Raw genomic sequence first — 13,079 nt, 5'->3', positions numbered from 1 at the left:
ATTTTGAGATCAAAATTGGTCAAATTAGAACACTTTTGTCGAGAAGTTATTTTAAGTTTGGGTTTTGTCGACGGAACTTTGAATCATCGCTCTGACGAAGTTCATTAATTGTAGAAGTTTTGCGAACGCCTCTTTTAGAAATGCGGCAGTTCGAAGAGCTGTCGCATTCTTCAAAAAATAACGGTGTGGAGGAACTGACACATTTTAAATGATTGTTGCCTTGAGGTTCTGCGTTTCGTTTCGCTCAAAATAGCGCCTCGAATACGTGGATATTTCACTGAGTTTTCATCAGTGGTGATTTTTCAAAAATGTGGCGCAACGCGATCGCGACGCGCCACCAAGCGTCCGTCAGGCGCGCTCTCTGGCAGCTGTTACAAAACATAGGTGGCGGCACTTGTAACGGCGGACGCAGACATTTGTGTTGATAATGGATGATGCCTGACCACCAGAAACTGTAAGTTAACGCCTCGTGCGTTTTTCACCCGCTTCGAATCGCATGCATTTTGCCACCGTGGGCTCGCGAAAACGTCCGAGCACCCATTGCGATGGGCGACACAGCGAATCCCCGCGGGACCGGCGCCGTAGCAACGGCTTTGCACGCCAACAACGACACTCTGCTTGGGCTGCTAGCAGCAGCCGCGGCGGCACGGTCGTTTGATAATAAACCGCTCCTCGCTGCGTTATTCACCTTTTCTGGTGTCGTTTCCGCTGGAGACGCCGCCGTATTTCCCATCACGTGGATGTGGTTCTGATTCTCGAATTTGATTTCACGAAGTGGGCGACGCATTCCCAGGTCTTTTTTTTTTTTTTCCGAGCTCTCGTGCGACAACAAACAAAAACATTCTCACCCCCTCCGTGGCACATCATTTGGCACGGTTGTTTCGACGCGCGCACAGCTCGGTTTCTCGGCGTTGTATTTCATTCCGCGACTGCGCTTGAGCCAGAGATTTTTTTTTTCGCGCTCTGATATCGAAGCTCTAGTCTTCTCATCTTATAGAGCGACCCACGCTTTTTGTCGGGGTCCCCTAAAAAAACTGGCGTGTGGAAGACGTCGGTTGGCGGGTCGCGCGGCGCGTTGAACAGGTTTGTATAATAGTCTGGCGACTGCAGGCAGGAGCTCGTACGCCGCCGCCGCGCTGTTCGCAGTCAACGACAGGTTTGGGCTTGTGGCTGCTGCTCCGAAAAAATCAGTCAAGGCTGTTCTGACCAGCTCGCTTTTTTGTTCATTTATTATTCGCCGTTCCGAGCTCGCTGTGAGAACAAAAACACGGTCACTACTCCGAGGCGTGTTTTAGCACACCACGCGAAGTCGCGGAGTTGCCAACTGAGCACCTTTCTCGCGAAGCGAGATGTCTTTCTCTCGAATGTTGTTTTCGTGTTGTCGGCGCGCTGTTGTGTGTGTTTTCCCACGAGCGGCATAGTTCCAAAGTCCCTGCCCGTCGCTGGCGTGTTCGGGATCTGGGAGCTCAGATTGCATGCGTCTTGCTGCGGGTCTTGTTCGGCGTCGCTGCCGCTGCTGGTTTGGGGCGTGTGTTTTGGTCATCGAACTTGGCTCGACGCCGAAACGTCGGCCTTGCATGTGTAGGGCCGCCCTCCAGTCGTGACGGGAAAAGTAACGGCCTCGGAATAACGACGGCGCTGTCGCCTGTGTATCTTGAGTTTTACTCTTTTTTTTTTAGGCGCGGGCGTTCCTGCTTTCACGTGGGACGCGCGTAGATGCGCCCCTGGAAATCTTGGTGTTGTTATTGTCTTTGTTTTCTGCCTCGTTTCCTTTGAGGGGATTTCCGAGGGTTATCGCAAGGGTTCGCGGTACCTACGCGTCGCGACATGACTGTACATGATATCAGGTTGTAGCCAGCGGTGCTGAACGACCTGGTCTTTTGAACCGAGATACGTGAAAGTGTATAGTGGGAGGAAGTATTAGTAATCAGTGTGAACAGAGTCGATACTGGCAAAACCGCCTTCTTCCAGCTTATTCACTCTTTATGCGATTAAACTGTCCGGTTGTTAACAAAACGGAAAAGAGACGATTCGTCCATGCTTCTTTTAGCGCGTCGCCAAAGGTGCGCTTGTATGCTACAAAACAAAAAATGAGAAATTGGCTTTTGAATCACATTTCTTGGCTTAACTGACGCATCTAACATGCCTCTAGCTGGGTGCGTTTGTGTTGTGAGAAGAAAAAAACAAACGACAAAAGGACCTCTTTTCTTTACTGTCTGCAGACTGTCATGCTTGCAGCAGGAAGATACGCACATATGTGAATAGGTCACAAGACCTTTCTCGCTGCATTCTTGAACTTTTGCCAGTTGCATTTGTGAGCTATGAACAGCCAGCTAAATGTTGACTTTGCATCGGTTGTTTTTGCAGCCACAGGCAACGTTACTTTGCTTCAAATGCAGCTGCTGGTGATGTCAATGTAGAGGTGGGCCTTCACCGTGGCCATTGCTTTGCTTTTGGTGACGTAATAATGACACAGTGGCACTTAGCAGGTGGCACTGCAGTGACAAATAAGTGTAGGCAATCTTTATCCACAGGTGGATAACTACCACAGGTGGAATCCTAATGCAACACAAGATAAAATTATGCTGTTCGCGATCTATGTGACGTGTGCACAGAATATTTGTTCGCAGTATACTGCAGCTCAAGGGTAAAGCAAAAAGCCTTAGCCTTAAGGAAAAGTCTTGGATCGACTCAGGCATGTCTTGTCATGTTGTTGCTGTGGTGCCCAGTACAAATGGCAGGGCTTCTTTGGTGCCCTTATCAGGTCTGCGTTAGTGTGCTCAAACAATCTGTTGGCTTCAGGCCATAAGTTATGTACACTAAGGGACCATGTGATGTCTGCTCATATGCTGGTGATAGCATTTACGCTACTGTTGTCACTTGGGCAGCACTCATTTGGGTTACCTGCATGAAGGGTTGTGTTGTGAGAGATTTCAAAGGCCACTTACTACCATTTTGGTTGGTTTGTTGTTCTTTGAGCAGATTTACTGGATTTTCATCTCCTTGTCGGTTTTCTGCGATGCATTTGCAGCGTTGATAGATTTTTGTTGATGTTGTAATTTTGTGTAGAACCTTGATCAGTTGCAGTGCAGTATTTGGCGAGAATGGGTACGTGCAGCTTTGCTGGGCCATTTTTGCTTGAGCAGAAAGGAAACATTGGTACATAGGGCGCCTGAATTTCAACATTTCTATTTGGTGGAGGTTTTTCAGAAAGTCGCTGTTGCAGAACAGATTGAGTATATGTACAAGGCATCGCCAGTGAGGGCTGTAGGTTGTGGATATTTTATTATTAGTGCAAATTTTGCAGACGGGATTTTCACAGGTTGTGGATATTTTATTATTAGTGCGAATTTGGAGACGGAGATTTTCACTCCAAGCTTTAGTGCAAGCATGGCGGTACAAAGGTGTAATTGATGAGTGCATGAGTACAGTGCCGGAAAGGCATGCAAGTTGCATGTTGTTATGGCTGTTCCATAAGCTGCTTCGATGGCTCTTGTGGTTTGCGCTGTCTTGTGGCGTAAGTTAATCTTGGTACACTCTTACAATGAAAGGGTTGACTTGGACCTCGTTTGCTTTCCTTCATACATCTTGGAATGAGATGTGAAAAGAAATGTTCATAGCCTGACTTGCTTCGAACATGAGCTTGTGTCACTGGCAGACCAAATTCTGGCCATTTTGTGTCCCTTGTGAACCCTGAACATTGCAGAACAGTACACAGAAATACACTGATAAGTGATGCCACCGCTCATGTCCGGTGACTGAAATCTACCAATTAACTTGTCATTAAGGTGGAAGACATTGGACCTGGGCTTCTTTCAGAGGCCAGTTTCAATATCTGGCTTCTTGGAACCCATTTTGGGAAGCCCAGTCTCTTCCTTCTGGTTGTGGACGAGTTCTGCCTTTACCACCACCTTCTTTGCTGCTGCCACCTCCTCGTCTGTGTCTCTAGGTGTTCAGTTTGCCTTCAAGGGTTGCTCATTGTCACCAGCTTGCGACATGAATACCCAAACCATTTGGCAAGAACATAAGCACTGTTGTGGCCGGTGCCTCGACATTGTGTCCTTTTACTCTGATGATAAATTTGGCAATGTCCACATCCACAGCTTGCATGACAATTTTGTCAACCATTTCTTTGAGCCATGCACAATTGCTGAACAAACATCCTCCGTTAACTATTGCCGGGTTGCTCTGCACATTGCGTTCAGCCACTTTGTGTGTGTTGCACAGATTGTTCATGTTTCATGACTGGAGCCTTTGTGGTACTAGGGTTACTGTTCCGAGTACAAATACATGCTCAATCTCTGTCTCTCGCTCATTATTTCTCATCATCATTTTTAGCCTACTTACCTACTTATGCCCACTGCAGGGCAAATGCCTCCCCAATGTCCCTTAGTTAACCCTGGTAACTGTGCCTGCTGTGGCCGCCTTATCCATGCAGATTCCCTGATCTTTGCCCACAACACTTACTGCCAACCCTGCTGCGCTTGCCTTCTGTCATTAGTTGAATCTGGTGACGAAGGCATGCATGAGTAGCAGCACGTCGTCAAAGGCCCCTAGGCAGACGTCCGCAGGCCATGCATGATAGCGTTCACACAATCTTATGTGTGGGCTTGCTTTGATGAAGGGGCATGCTGGTCAGTGAACACACACTTTAGCTGTCGGCAATTTCAGGTTCTATATTGTTAAGCTACATGACAACACATCCGAGATTCATTGCAGTATTGTGCTGATGAGCTGGACAAGTGCTTATCCATGTTTTTAAGTTTTCACATTCTTCGGCTCACAACAAAGGTGTGCATTGTATCACGTGTTGCCGTCATCATAGAAGACGAAAAAAAGGCATTGTTTCTAGGAGTCGATTTATGGCTCACTGTTGTAGGTGGCGGTTGTGGGGGCGGTCCTATTTGAACCATGCATGTCTTGTTCTTCAAAAAACTGGGTTTAGCACAGTTTTCCTATGTAAAATTTTCCACGGGAAGTGGGGGGGACGGGTTAAAGTATCGCATTGCGTAACCACTCACCGCTGTGCCAGTTGTGGTACAAGGATTCTCTGTGATCTATCAATCCCTGAGCTGTGAGTAGCTACCACAAGCAGACTTAACAAACAACCCGACATGACAGAATTGGAGATGAGGAGATTACACAATTTGTATAATGTATGATTTGGAATTGGTGAGTGAAAACATTGCGTTTTCTTCAATTGATCACCTCTAACTTTTTTTCTTCGCTGCTATAGCATGCTTTCCTGCCTTGTCAAGTGGGGATTGATTGATGGTCTGTGTGCTTAGTTTGGTCTGCATGGGTGGGCCCGCACTGATCTTGCAAGTGATGTTCGCCTGTCTAGCACTCTCTGGGGAACAGTTGGCTTTATAATAGATGTGGTGATATTTTGACATGAGCAGTGTGGTTTAAATATATATAAAAAAGTATTGTGGCCCAGACTCTCATATGGATTTTTTTGTCTGTGGTGTCATGATTGGCGATGAAAGCCTGCAAGATGGGAACTCCATGAAGAGCTCATATTGTGCTGCTTATCATTACTGAGATTTAGAGCAATAGCTCTACTGATCACTTTTTGAGCCTCCGAGTTACACTGATTCCACGGATAGAATCCAAGATGGCAGCCTCCATAGCAATGACATTGTACTAGAGCGTTAAGCTCTACTTCTCGCGTTTCAGGTCTCAGCATTATGCGTTGCAAATCATATCCTAGTGGTCGCGTGTCTGTGGTGTCATGATTGGCGATGAAAGCCTGCAAGATGGGAACTCCATGAAGAGCTCATATTGTGCTGCTTATCATTACTGAGATTTAGAGCAATAGCTCTACTGATCGCGTTTTGAGCCTCCGAGTTACACTGATTCCAGGGATAGAATCCAAGATGGCAGCCTCCATAGCAATGACATTGTACTAGAGCGTTAAGCTCTACTTCTCGCGTTTCAGGTCTCAGCATTATGCGTTGCAAATCATATCCTAGTGGTCGGCGTGGTAACCGAGGTGGTTACATAATGGAATAAAATAAGAACAGGCAGCAGCATGATGTCCTAGCACCACAACTAGAAACTAGACTATGTCGATCCGCATAAATATCTGTGTCTGGCAGGCGTCAAAGTCGGGCCACTTAGTCCCGAGATTCGTGAAAAATTTGTGGGCCAACCATTCGCCGCAGAATGTTCGGGGTGGTGGCATACGATTTCGCGTTTCGTGCAGCATAAACTTGCTAGTTAAGTTAGTCTAGCTCGCGGCAGGGATTCGAACCGGCGACTTATTTTAGGTATGCTAACACTCTATATTCGATTGAGTATATTCGATTGCTGCCTCACCGGCTGTTCATTTTTTTGGGTTTAATTATGGGAACAAAATGGATGCTATTGTCAATCAAGCCTGGCTTTTTTGTTGAGCCCATCTTCGTGAAATTTGTTTTTGTGTTAGGTGTCAGCTTGAAAGGGAACTGCACATTCTAAGAAATGATCACATAATATTTTGTTAGATGTTTGTAGGGGTGTTAAATCAGTGCATGTTTTTTATTGCATGCCTTTAACTTTTATGTTAAGGCTACCTATTTTGTTTTCCACGTATTAAGTCTCCGACTAATTTTGAGTGCCTCTCTTGCATGTAGAAATCGTTAGTGCTTTCTTGCCTTGAGTTGAGATAAGGTGTGCACACATGTTGTATGTGACAACAAAATTGTGAAAAATGCAGCTGTGAGTAGTTGGCTCTTGAATCGTACTGCCTTTTAATGGCATTGCTGATCCAGATCAGTCTCACACAGTGCTGTCACTTACCAATCACTTTTCCTGAAAGCTCTAACTTTCCATTTTTCATGCTAAAACCTTATGTCTGTAATTCTACCTCTTATGTGCTACCACTACATGTGGCCTTAAGGTAATAAACTAAACGAAACAGTGGCGTGTGCTTTGCATTGGTGCTTAGCAATATGAAAAACTCATGAGTAAAGCTTTTAACCGAGAATTCTTGGCATTCTGCGATGTCATCCTCGATTGAGCAGATGGTTTGGTTTGGTTTATGGGGGTTTAAAGTCCCAAAGCGACTCAGGCTATGAGGGACACCGTTGTGGAGGGCTCCGGAAATTTCGACCACCTGGGGTTTTTGAGTGGATGGGGAAGCTGCTAGTTTAAATATGCGTCATTTCTCTAGTTTTTATTATTTCTCTGTTTTTCATACTTGTTTATGTTCTTCCTTGAGTGCATGGCATGTCTGCAAGCTATGAGGCTTAGGTTGCAGTGCCTGTTGTGTGGTTAGAATGCCAAAAAAAGGAAAAGGTGCCCCAACTGCATCATAGATTATTCGGAAGAACACTGCATGCATCATACGAAGATTGTGAATTTGTTTTTATTGGAAAAAAAAAAAAGGTTCCACTTGTCTTTTTAGCAAGAAGCATGGCCACAAGTACGGAATGATTGCATGCTCATTGCATGTTTTTTCTTGTCATTATCTTCGCTGTAGTCTGCAGAGTACCTTATCTGGTAGCATCCACCCATCTTTGTCATGCCCCATGGTTTCTGTGTAGTCAATGAGGTTTTTCAAATGCATGCCTGTGTTGACGGACTCACAGCTTGAAGATAAACGCTTGAACACTTACCTGTTTTCACACAATTTTAGCATGCTGGAGCACGTCCTCTGCTATAGAGTGGCACTGGGAATACATTGTTGATTCAATGCTTTATGAGCCATGTCATTTAAGCAAATATCCTACCCCAAGGAATTCAATGCTGTAACCACTCCAGACAAGATATTTGACTGTGTATCGGGCACATGTGAGTGAAGAAACAGGAAAACAGCGTGATAGCACTGTCTGAGAAAAACAAAGGCATTCAGCTGTCACGCACATAGACTGCTATGCAGCCACATAGGCGCATGACGTACCTCCCCGTGCAAATTGCATGATAAACATAGCTAGCATAGCAAGAAAGTTGTGAAATGCTTGATAGTGCACACATCGGCACAGCAATGCACAGATGAACTCTGCCTGTTGAAACATGGTCAGAGGAGAAGTTCTTTATGCTGCTTTAGGAATGCCTGACTTCTGTGTAAAAACTGAAACTACGCTGGGCTCACTTATGAATTCCAATAATTTTGCCACTGCCCTCCTCATCCTTTGTTTATTTAGGTGCATAAGAACTGTTGACAAAGGGTTATGAATTAACTTCCTTGGGGTTCATCACTTGTGTACTGATCTTGATGTTCCATATCGTGATATTAAATTTAGATTGTGCAGCATTGTTTGGTGTAGTTTCTCTGCACAGAGCCAGTGTCGTGTCAACACCCAATCAGCGTATGCTTATTTTGTAAAATGATGTGCAGGATGCGTGTGGGATCAGAAAACATTGATAGCATCTTAAATTCATTGTTAGAAGGAGGACCTGAAATTTGAACCATCTTAGTGCTCGTTGCAGGGAACAGAACACTGGCACTAACCTGTTGCTCATGACATATGAGTCAGCTAGACTCCAAGCAGGCATGTGAAAGCAACAAAAGTATAGGCTTACAGTTGAGTCATTAGTTTTGCTGTTCTTAAAATAAACAGGGCGATAGTTCGGTTCTTTGCTAAACTAGCGGTGCTTGCTTTTCTTTGCTTGTTATGCTGCACCGGGTGACGGACATTCTTTTGGTGGGTGTCGGGAAATAGCTGTCATGCTCTGCAAGATTATGCGAGATTCTTGGAGGGCTTTTCTTGAGCTCAGATCAGGCTTAGCTTTCGAGTATTTTGTGCTAATTATCCAGCATAGATGGATGTTCTGTCTCATAATTGGTAGTGTGGTAGCAACCAATGAACACGCCTAGCTGAGCAATGATTTTATCATTCATCCTAGAGTGGATTTTGCTTTGCCCCACGATTAACAGTGATTTCCTCCGCAGTTCTTTTTGTTGAGCTTTTGTGAGGCTTTACATGCAACCTTTGACGTTAGCTATTGGGCTATGCTACGACTTTGTGGATTCATTGTTGCGAACAGTGCACCCATTTCATTCCAGTAGAATGTTTTTCTTTTTTTGAGAGCTGACGTGCACTCGTAATCTTGCGTTTTCGTGATGAAACACTTGTGTGGCTTCATATGAGTGGATGTCAGAGGTACAATTAAAAAAAAAAACCTTTTTTAGCACGAATCTATGAAGTTTTACTGATCCAAATGAAATCAAACACGCCGTCGTTGCTACATGAAGTGGTTGAAAAAACAAATAAAGTGTAGAAAATTCAAACAAGATCACAGTGCACTGCTTTCAGCTCGTGTTGACATTGTCTTACCCCGATGGGCGTTAACAGCCTTCCCAACATGCTATCTATAAAGCGAATGAGCACCTGCTCTGCGACACACATGGCGAGCAGCGATGAGTCGGTCACAGGTGTGCATTATGATGATAGTTTGCCGAGAGACGACTCAGCTTTTTTCTTGTTTATCAGCTTGCACGCTGCCCTTACAAAACTTTCTTTAGACAGTCTATAGACTGAACATGGACTTGTTTATAAAGTCTGTATACTTTATATAGACAAGTTGCATAGACTAGTGTATAGGCAATCCAAATCCTTTAAAAAAATTATAGATTTATGGCTAAGCACTTTTAGTATACTTTTCTATGACAGTCTTAGACTGTGAATAGACAAGAGGAGATATCTATAGGAAAGCAGTAGAGTCTATAAGAAGCCTATAGACAGTCTATCGACGATCTTTGTAAGGATGTAGTTGCCGTCAGCATTTGCTGGCCCGAGAAAAAAAAAATGGAGAGGACAGGGTGTGTGTGGAATGGAGGAGACCAGACGATTCGCGTTACGCGCGCAACTCGAGGACAGGCTCGGGCGGGGACACGCGCAAGTCCCCGCTGTCCTTGCCTTGCGTGTGCCTGGTGGTCGGTGTACCTGCGGGCGTGTCTTAAGGAGAACGCCGGCCCCTCAACCCCCGTGGACCTCCGTCCCCGCCGTCTTTGAGAGCATTGCCACGAGTGATGTCACTGAGTTGACGCCGTCGTGGCTGCTGTGAGTGCGTCATGGTCCGGGGCCTTGTGTGCCCTGTTTGGTTGGGGGCGAGATGACTTTACCTTATTCAGATATTTTGTGCGGGCTATACAGGGTCAGTGAGGCAGCTCCGATACCTGGTGCGGAAGGTAGTGGGCGTGGCTGGTAATGGCGAACGGTTTCCGGCTGTACTAAAACTCCAGGCTGTCGTTGTAATGCCGTAAACAGTGCGCGACAGAAAACTGGAAAATGTAACTTCGCAAAGCAGCTGTAACGAAGCATTGCTGCTGCTGCTTCTACATTCTTGTGTCCAACTGAGCTACAGGGTTTCAGAAATAAACAGGGATGCCTTGTGGGTTGTTTAATCACTGCTTTAATATTATTATTCTCAGCGGCCCATAGGTATTAACATTCTTTAGGATAACCTTAAATAAAAGAAATGAGAATGTAGTATTCCCTGCCCGCGCCACAGGCACTATTTTTAAAGTATCATCACCATTCTAAACTAGATCGACTGCTAGCACAGAGACCTCCCCCACTGGCTTCCAATTAACCCTGACGTGCGCCCTGCCCGCACCGCCTACGGCACAACGGGCTCCTGAGGCATTTCCTTCGGCAGGTTGGGCTAAGGCGAAAAAAAAAAAAAGAACTCTGGTTATTGTTGGCGAATCGTTTGAATGCGTTCGTGATATCCGATGTCAACAAACTAAGTTCGTTACATCCGACATCCAGATACGAAAGTCTGTAATGTCGGAGGTAGCGAACGGAGGTTCGCTATATCTGAGGTTAACGCAACGAAGTTCGTTATATTGGAGGTAGTGTACTAAGTAGTATGCTATAGAAGTAGAGCGAGTTGGTAGTGTTCCGTAACAACAAACAGCGCAAAAACACAGACGAAGAGAAGCGCCGACTCTCAACTACCTTTTTCGGCAACGAAAACAGTTCTTGTGCGGATATGACCGGCTGAAATCGCACGATAACTAACGGTGCACAGTGAATTTTTTTTTTGCTATGTTTGTACACAGCCCGGTGGGCAGGTTTCCACCTGCCACTGACGGAGGGCTCTCGCCAGTTGCGTTTGCAGTGGCCCTTCTAATGCTAGCGTATTAAAAAAAAATTAGATCACTGCAGCACCCGCATTGCAGGAATGCGTAAGCATTGACGCCTCCTCGCCCCTCTTAGCCTAAATTAATCAAGTTCGATCATTGCCCATTCTGAGTTTACAAACTTGGTGTCGCGCTTCGTTTTCATATTTGGCGCCACGCCTCGCTCCGTCCACACTTCCGGTTTTTTTTTTTTTCAAATTTGGCGCAGGGCTTTAGCTCCGCCCACTTCCGGTGTTTTCAGATTTGGCGCCACATTTACTCCGGCCCCATCCGCTTTTTCAACATTTCTGGCTCTAATTAATTCCCTAATTAGCCCACCTTAACCATTTTGTCACTTGCACATCTTTGGATGCTGTATACGACGATGCCATTCTTTTTCCGATATACCAACTCGTTCCTCCGTTATAGGACCGTGATAATCTAGTCCACGCCGAAACCGCCTACATAGCCATAAAATGCTTACGCATTTATAAGTGGGAAGCAGGGGTGGGGGGGGGGGGGTTGTTGTACGGCCTACGAGGATCACTGTGCTGCAGGCACTTGGTGTTTGTAATGGGACACTGCGCCGCGTAACCTGGATAGTTTTTAGCCCCGTCAGCGCTCTCGCAAGCGGCAGTACCTACCGGGCATCGCGGTGGGCCCGCGAAGGCGAATCTGGGCCAAGGAGAGCGAAAGTGCGCGACGCGTGGACGGGAGGCGTTTCGCGTGCGCGCTCGCCGGCGTTCTCTGTTGTGCGACGCTGCACACCACTACGCGAGACGGAATGCGTTGTACGCGGTTGATCCTGCGTACAACCAATGGTTCGTTCGCGCACGTTGGTACTGAGTTGAGTTGAGTTGAGTGGTTGTAAGCCACCGGTGGGATTAGCCTTGCAGTTGCTGCCGGCAATTGCTCCACCGTAGCGACACTTAAATAGAAATCACAGAAACACTGTCCGCAAAAACCCAAATAGACACTCCTGAGGTCACCATGTGGAGGCCAAATCCGTGTCCTGCAGGTAAAGTAGAAGAAGGCGAGAAGCATCCCTTCTACTCGACTGGCTCCCGCGCGGGAAAGCAATGTCCTGAAGAGAACTGTGAGGAACTCCTGCCTTCTTGAGGGATCCGAATAACACAGCCCGTTCCCCGTTGTACAAAGTACAGCACAAGAGGTAATGTTCTATGTCACCACACACACCACACGTTGAACACAATGGTGACAACGCTAGGCCAGTCTTATACATCCACGCCGGCGCACGAGCAGAATCCGTGCGAACGCGGTGCAGCAAAGTGGCTTGGTACCTTTTGAGACCCTTGGTCACAAATGGCTGATGAGGAGAGCTCCACAAAGAACTGAAGTGGCACAACACCACATCTCTGAACATTTGCTTGACTTCATGAGGGACTCCATGTACTGGAATCCCGGAGAGAGCTGTATGGGCTAGGTTGTCTGCTATCTCGTTGCCTAAGACACCTATGTGCGAGGGCACCCATTGAAAACGTATAGAGAAGCCTTTGCTATGTAGATTCTGCACCAAACGTAGGGATCTAAGACTCAAGGCATCAGTGGGGAACCCGTACTCTAACCTTTGAAGGGCAGATTTTGAATCCGTAATTATGACAGTAGGTTGAGGCGTACAACACCGTAGCTTCTTTAGAGCTGCCTCAATGGCAACGCTTTCGGCCATTGTGGAGGACACGTTGGTACTGTCACGGTTTAGACGCATCGTGTGAGAGCTGTCGGAGCCAACTGCATCGCGGACTTCGTTATTGTCCGACGCAACTTAATAATGCAGCGGCTTTTCCCCGTCAAAGAGCCCCTTCCAGCCAATGGCGTCGGCCGATTCTCGTGTCTGCGCCAGCGTGACAATGCAGGGAGCGGCTCCGCGATGGAGAGAACGGTCTATCTCCCACCACGGAGGGAAGGGATTGTCTCTTTTCGTCGACCACACCTTGCTTTGTCAGCATGTTCATGTGAATCGACCGACGCCCTTGGCTGGAAGGGGATCCTTCTTTGACAGGGAAAA

The 13,079-nt window shown here is 46.5% G+C and overlaps 1 protein-coding gene across 1 annotated transcript in view; it reads left to right on the top strand.

Annotated features, from left to right (window-relative positions):
* The first annotated feature begins 372 nt into the window (after positions 1-372).
* Positions 373-13,079, top strand: part of Pli (E3 ubiquitin-protein ligase pellino) — an 85,088-nt gene continuing 72,381 nt past the window's right edge. The window contains exon 1 of the mRNA XM_077665483.1: positions 373-454. Within this exon, the coding sequence (XP_077521609.1) occupies positions 432-454 (23 nt within the window). The 5' untranslated portion in view covers positions 373-431. The remainder of the gene's footprint in view (positions 455-13,079) is intronic.

Source organism: Amblyomma americanum, chromosome 5 (assembly GCF_052857255.1).
Source record: "Amblyomma americanum isolate KBUSLIRL-KWMA chromosome 5, ASM5285725v1, whole genome shotgun sequence".
In the NCBI taxonomy this organism is placed as follows: domain Eukaryota; kingdom Metazoa; phylum Arthropoda; class Arachnida; order Ixodida; family Ixodidae; genus Amblyomma; species Amblyomma americanum.
The sequence above is the reverse complement of the archived record's forward strand: the minus strand, read 5'-3'. Positions and strand labels throughout refer to the sequence as shown.